The sequence below is a fragment of the Psammomys obesus genome, unplaced genomic scaffold (assembly GCF_907164565.1).
Source record: "Psammomys obesus unplaced genomic scaffold, mPsaObe1.curated_primary_1811, whole genome shotgun sequence".
NCBI lineage: Eukaryota > Metazoa > Chordata > Mammalia > Rodentia > Muridae > Psammomys > Psammomys obesus.
In genome coordinates this window covers 15,764,847-15,772,169 of record NW_026592548.1, presented here as the reverse complement: position 1 = coordinate 15,772,169, position 7,323 = coordinate 15,764,847, and the positions used below count along the sequence as shown (strand labels likewise).

General features: G+C 41.1%; 1 protein-coding gene across 1 annotated transcript in view; it reads right to left on the bottom strand.

Annotated features, from left to right (window-relative positions):
* Clca4 (chloride channel accessory 4) overlaps positions 1 to 5,167 on the bottom strand; it is a 21,275-nt gene extending 16,108 nt beyond the window's left edge. The window contains exons 1-3 of the mRNA XM_055614455.1: positions 4,986 to 5,167; positions 1,507 to 1,647; positions 248 to 395 (exon numbers count right to left, since the gene is read on the bottom strand). Coding sequence (XP_055470430.1) covers positions 248 to 395; positions 1,507 to 1,647; positions 4,986 to 5,144 — 448 coding nt within the window. The 5' untranslated portion in view covers positions 5,145 to 5,167. The remainder of the gene's footprint in view (positions 1 to 247; positions 396 to 1,506; positions 1,648 to 4,985) is intronic.
* Positions 5,168 to 7,323: the final 2,156 nt, after the last annotated feature.

The following is a 7,323-nucleotide window of genomic DNA, read 5'->3' as shown; positions in this document are numbered from 1 at the left end:
AGAGAGAGAGAGAGAGAGAGAGAGAGAGAGAGAGAGAGAGAGAGAGATTTGACATTTAGGCCTAGCTTTTCCGGAACTGTTAGAGTTTACAATAAGCACACAGTAGGTCCCTTGTTTAATGTCACAGAGGAATAACAGAGGAATCAAGGCTTGGATCCAAGAACTTGTCTGACAGTCTGCTTATGTAATCCGAGCATAGCATAGAGTTGCTTGTTGCAAACAGGTAGTATTTTAACAAATTCCCCACCTGAATCTCCATACTCATTCTGTTTTCTCCCCAGGACAAAGTCAGGGGTGAGATGGATGTACTCAGCCTTCTCTCCACATTTCGTGAACTGCCGGGTGTAGGGCTCATCGTTGCCCGGCAGAGCAGGAGGCGCGACTTTAACATCTGCCTGAGGATGTTTAAAAAGATCATTAAATCTCAGGGTCGTTTTGGTTTGCATTTCCCTGATGGCTAATGACGTTGAGCATTTCTTTAAGTGTTTCTCTACTATTCGATATTCCTCTATCGAGAATTCTCTGTTTAGCTCTGTTCCCCATTTTTTAATTGGAACTTGATTTGCTGCTTTTCAACTTCTTTAGTTCTTTATATACACTGGATATTAGCCCTCGGTCACATAGAGGGTTGGTGAAGATTTTTTTCCCAATCTGTAGGCATTCGTTTTGTTTTGATGACGGTGTCCTTCGCTTTACAGAAACTTTTCAGTTTCATGAGGTCCCATTTATTGATTGTTGCTCATCAGAAGAAGAAAACAGGAAACAAGTTAGGAGCCTCCCACAGAGGGCCTCTGAAAGGCTCTGCCCTGCAGACTGTCAAAGCAGATGCTGAGACTTATGGCCAAACTTTGGGCAGAGTGCAAGGAATCTTATGAAAGAAGTGGGAAATAGTAAGATCTGGAGAGGACAGGAGGTCCACAAGGAGAGCAACAGAACCAAAAAATTTGAACACAGGGGTCTTTCCTGAGACTCATACTCCAACCAAGTACCATGCAGGGAGATAACCTAGAACCCCTGTGCAGATGTAGCCCATGGCAGTTCAGTGTCCAAGTGGGTTCCATAGTAATGGGAACAGGGACTGTCTCTGACATGAACTGATTGGCCTGCTCTATGATCACCTCCCCCTGAGGGGGGAGCAGCCTTACCAGGCCACAGAGGAAGACAATGCAGCCACTCCTGATGAGACCTAACAGACTAGGATCAGAAGGAAGAAAAAGAAACCCTCCCTACCAGTGGACTTGGGGAGGGGCATGCGTGGAGAAAGGGGAGGAAGGGAGGGATTGGGAGGGGAGGAAGGAGGGAACTAGAGGGGGGATACAAAGTAAATAAAGTGTAATTAAAAATAAAATAAATGAAAAAAAATCATTAAAGTTTGAAGAACAGAAACGACAACAGTTAGAAAAGCTCCGAATCAATCAATCTGTGGTAAAACTAGCAAGCGCTGGAAACCATTCTCTCTCTCTCACTCTCACTCGCTCTGTTGTGAGAGAAAAGATCGATACTTACGTGTTTGTAGCTCTCTTGTTTTGGCTTCCTGTACTGTGGTCTGTTTTCCCAGCTCTCAGGAATTAATATAGATACATTTTTGAAGAAAAATCTTTTTTCTGTAGCTTCAAACAGGTATGTAGAGGCTGTAGTCACCATTTCCTGTCGTCAAAGGGAAAAAGAATAATGCAAAAATGGCCATGAAGTGCTGTCGTGTCTCAGGCAGCTCCCCTTAAGTTGTCACCACAAACAGAACCATTCATCAAGACTATTCCTCAGTGGTCTTTGCCCACACTTCTAACCTGACCTCCGTCAATCCAAAACGTGCTTCACTCTGCACCTGGAGAGGTCTATCATCTTACCTCAAAAGACTGGTCATACTTGGTGACTATGGTAATTGACTTATATGACTGTATATTTGAACTTTAGAATCATGTATTTGTTTCTAATAACTATTAACACTTTTTGGTTGACTTATGGACTATCGGAAGCCCAGTTACCTCACCATTTAATGGACATAAAGCTGGAGTGAACTAGGAAGTATTCTAAGACTGACATCAGCCCTGGTTTCAAGAAATGAGTCAAAACAGCGTTAGCAGATGCAAGCTAAGGAGAGGAGCCCACAGGAGCCAGTGTCCAGATGGGGCTTTCTTCCCATCCTCCTGGAAGAGGTGGGAAGTTTCGTGGGTAGTGCAATGAAAAAATCCATAGCAGGTAAAAATTTGACCACAGAACCATTGTTCTGCTGTCAGCGTGAAAATACCCATTTTTTCCAGTATCTTGAATCCAAAGTTACTGTGATTTATAAGAGAATTTATCACTCTACAGAGTTACTGTCTAATAATTGGAAACAATGGGTGAAAAGCACTTAAGGCAACCTGTTCCTTACATCCAGGTCTCTCAGAGGTAAGTAATATATGTTACATTATATGTCATATAATATATTCTATATATGACATATTAGATATCAGCGGTAATATGTAATGTATTTATAGCATATTTTATGAATAAATATAAAAGAAAAGAAGCAAACGAAGAAAGCACTTTTATTTCACAGGTGCTATCTGACTAGCTGTGTCTATCAGGGCAGACCCCTCTGGTTCTATAACATAAGTCATGTGTTCTGACTCACATGTATTTCAAAGAGTCAGCAAACTGATTAGTGAGTAGTCATGAGATTTGTCAGAATGTCAGAGTCCAGAGAAACGAAGATCCAGTGCAGGAAGGCTTTGAAGAAGTCTAAAGCAGGTTGGAAGTTGCTCAGCACACACGGGAGGAGGATAAAGGAATTCTCTTTTTACCTGGATACCCTTGTTTTTTCCAAAATGAGAGATATTTGGCTGTCATGTTCTTCAGGAAGAGAGGGCTCTCTGTACATACTTGATAACAATGAATGTTTTGGTGGTTCAAGTTGAGATTGCTGTGTACAGCTGTGTAGGTTGTGTATTGTGTAACTCCAAGGGACTGCATTTCCTTGAGAGTCTCCATGGCCCAACCATCTGTCTTCAATAGCAGTGGTTCTTAGGCCATGGAGAGATGTCAGAGATCCTGCAGGTAACTATCATCTCCAGGGATACTCCAGGTGTCTAATATTAGTTCCTCAAAGTTTTCTAAGCAGAAGTCCTATAGTATTCTTTATAAGTTTCTCCCCAGAATTCCTATAAAGTTTTAGATTTAAAAAAAAAAAGGGAAATTGAGAACTTCTCTATCAGTGGACTAGGGAAAAGGGAGAGGAGAGGAAGAGGGAGGGAGGATGGGACTGGGAGGAGACTACAGAGGGGGCTACAACTGGAATACAAAGTGAATAAATTGTAAAAAAAAATAATAAAAAATTAAAAAGTGAAATTTGCAAAAGTGGTCAAGTTTCAAACATAGAAGAAACATGAATACAGACGACAAAGAATACTTGAAAATGGAGAATATCAGGCCAGAATTATGACAGTTTTGCATAATCATTGTGTGTAAAGTAGATGATAGCAGGTCACAAAAGTGACTGATGATATAGGGCTTTGTAAAAGATTAAGTGTCAAAAAAAATCCCACTAAACTTCAGACATGATGGCAAAGGATGAATTCTGCTTGTGATGTTCAGTAGAAGACCATGCTGAGAAATCTTTTTTGACTGCAATGCTAATCTTTGCTGTAATGTCATTCTTTACATGGAATGTTGGAGTTGGAAGAAACTAGCAAACTGAAGTCCTAGGTTTAGTGACTGGGCCTTTTCCTCTGTTTGCAAGCATCTGGTGGACTCATCCACACTGATCGACTCTGATTTTTTATCTAGGTACACATTTTACACTTCACTCTGGATTCAGGTTTCTGTCTCTTCTCCCTGGAAACTACAATGAGCTAACACTCCTCCTGCCCAGGTCCAGCTCTTTCTTACTTACAGTTCCCTTCCCAGCTGATGAAAGTTCTACCCAAGCATTTAAGCCGAAGTTGTGAAGTTTGCCTTGCCTCTTAACATTTCCTCCCTACCTGCATTTTCCCACACACATTTAAATCAACAAAAATGTGGTGTCCGATACTTTCAAAATATATTCAGAATCACTTTAATGATTTGAATCACTACTGCCACCTCCTTGTCCTAATGTTTGTTAACTACAGACTGGGTCTTCCTGCACCATATGCTACATTCATACAGTGGATGTGCTAATTGCAAGCCTTCTATAGTGTTAGGTGGTCAGAGTGGTCCTAGACTAGAGACCAAAGTGTGCATAACCTCTGCTAAGATGTCTTTCATGGAGTCTCCTATCACTCAGAAGGAGAGTAAAAGTGACCCATCCAGTGGTCTGAGCTCTGCCACAGCGTGTGACCTCCTAGCTCCAGTTTAAGTCGCCTTCCTCTGGCTTGTTCCCTGATCCCTTGATTACATGAGCGGCTATCACCCCCACGAGGCTCTTGTCATCTTGGTGTCCGCTCAGATGTCACATCATGAGTGAGGCTTTCTCTGAGGGCTTCCGTGCAGGAGACAGTGACTTGCTGCTGCCCAGTACAGCCATCCTCTGCCATCTCCCTTTCCTGACTCAGCGTGTTCCACAGCTACCCACTAACATCGCATCTGCTACACTTTGACATTGGCGATGACTCTGAAAAAGCACACATTCCCTAAAAATTCTTTTTCAGTTACTACTCTTTCCTTAAGGGTACCACAAGAGCATGTGGATGCACTCACAATAAATAAAGAAATTACCCAAACAGAACAAGTCCAACTTCCAAATCACAGACAAGGAACCTGAAGACCAGAGAGGCCCTCTGCTTTGCTTTTGACCTTAAGGTTAGAAGGTACCATACCTTCTAGAACCTCTAGAACTGCCAGCTAGCATGTTTTAGAGCTTTCATCTCCCTCCGTGCATTTTAGAATTGTCCACTCTGTTTTTAAACTTCCCAAACTGTCCACTTTTATTTTCAAACATTCAGAGGTTCCCATAGTAACTCTTACTATTACTATTAACCATTTGTCTTCATAACTCAAACAGAAGAAGGTCCCACTTTTCATACCTTTATTCTTTCAATTATTATTTCATTTTCTGGCACAGCAGGATCAATGGCAATAATTACGTCTTCATAACCATTCTCACTCAGCTTCACCAAGGACGATTCTGACCCCCGGAGCAGGTACAGGAGTAGGAAGAAAACAAAGCCCCTGGAGGACCCCATCACTCCCACCTGCTCACTCAAGGCCTTTCTTTCCCTGTGTCCCTTACAAGGTCTATATATACTCCTAAAAACCACCTGCTGGCTGAATGAGAGATGCTAACTGTCTAAAGGTCAATGTTCATGTCAGGGAAAACACAAGCCAGGCTATATAATAGTTTTATTGTTTGGTAATGGTTAAAGTGATTAGAAGTATTAAGAAATACACAGCATCCTTTCTTGAGACATAATATATTGCTTCCCATTTTTGATTAATTTCCTAAATATACACATAGGCTTTGTGCTTCTTATAGAATAGGGTCAGAAAATAAAGCAATAAGAAAGTGAGCAGGAGGGCTAAAGCTCTCCCTGCACTTTAAAGGGTGACTTAATCATTATCCATACTATCATCTAAATAATAATGGCACAAATAAAAAGCTAGGTAAAATGAGCTTGAAACTCAAGACTGTAATGAGATTGATACATTTAAGAAGATTTTATAAAGTCAAGTTATTAGAGTAAAAAACCATTCCTAGTTAAAAAAAAAAAAGGACTAAAAATTGTTTTTCTGCATCATCTTTTGCTACTGGTCACTGTTGAGGAAGAATAAACTACAAACTTTTAATTAATTACATTTTTTCTTTGAAATTTTCACGCATGTTCATAATATATTCCATTTACTCTCGCTGTGTCTTCATTTCTCTCTCCCCCATCCCTGTCAACCCTTCACCCCATCTCCCCACAGGTGTCTTTGCCACAGGCGTGGTTTTTGTTGCTTTGGGACTTGCTAACTTTAGTCAGGGCCATCTACGGCTCGGAAATGAAGGCTGGTGAGCTCATCTGTGGAATACAGCCGAGGACAACAGTTGCCCCTCCCCGAGAGTGCAGCACTGGGGCTAGCACTGTAGCTAGGCAAGGAAGTTCAGGGCTACTTGAACTCCTCCCTGGTTGGCAGGACTAGTCTTGTATGGCACCATGCAGGCAGCTACGCATGCTATTAGATCGTGATTGCAATGGCTGTGTTATACTCTGAAGGTATTATTTCTTAACTAGTTTCCCTATCTTCCCACTGTTTCATTCCTTTTGTTCCCTCTTGTGATGTTCCTTGACCCTTTGTGGGGACAGTATAAATCTTATTTGCATGTGACTCCTCAACCACCGTGTATTGTCAGTACATTAAGGAGCCGTGAGTCCTGCATTCTTTCCATTCACTGCAAACGGGGGCTTCTCTGACTAATGCTCAGAGCAGCCTTTGTCCATAGGCGTGCATGGATAGTTAGAAGGCAGCTTGATGCTATGCCAATTTAGATAAACAGCTTATCTTTACTTTGTTAAAAATTTTCTTTTCTGCTCATTTGTATCTCAGACCTTTTATTGGGTCAATAATAATTTTCTTTGAAGAAACCATAAAAGAAACGGATTTGTACTTTCCCATGTCTATTTTATCTTAAAATCTCCTTATGCCTTCCTCATAGAAAAAAAAATATGCCAGGAACATAACGTAAGAGTTAAGTTTAACCCATAAGCCCGACTTGTTCAGGACAGATAACTTCCTGGAATGCTGTTGTTCGTGTAAGATAACAAGGCATGTATTTTCACTTCAGTAAGCAAGGTTGGTCACCCCAACTGTACAGGAAATGCTTGATCTCATGAAGGTGGGAGGCAGACAGGCAAGAAGATATCAGGATGTATGTGCACCCCAACTAGACAACAGTAGCAAGTGCCAGAGCTTTGTGGTTCTGACCTTATGAGCACCTGACTAACATAATTCAGTACCATTCTCTTGGAATCCTGGGTAGGGATCTGGGCAGTGCCCATCTTCATAGCTAGTATCAAATAAAGCTTGCTTTAATTGGACAATGATGGATTTGGTCTGTCTCCTTGCAGTTTTCAGGTTTAACAATACAATGGGGTATAAGTCTTAAAAAAATTTTTTTTTAACATTCCATTTTAGGTTCTTCATTGGTACTTCAGGTGAGCAATGTCAAGTTCTTTATATTTATTTTTTCATAAAATTTACTTCATACAGTATATTTGGTCATATTCTTCTCCCTCCCCCAATTTCTCCCAGATTCTCCTCACTTCCTCCTCCACCAACTTTATGTTCTCTCTCTTTCTCTCACTCTCTCAAAACATGAAAATCAAAACAAACTTGGTCAACACCCAGAACAGATAGTAAGGGTGTATGCCTGTGTGCATGTAT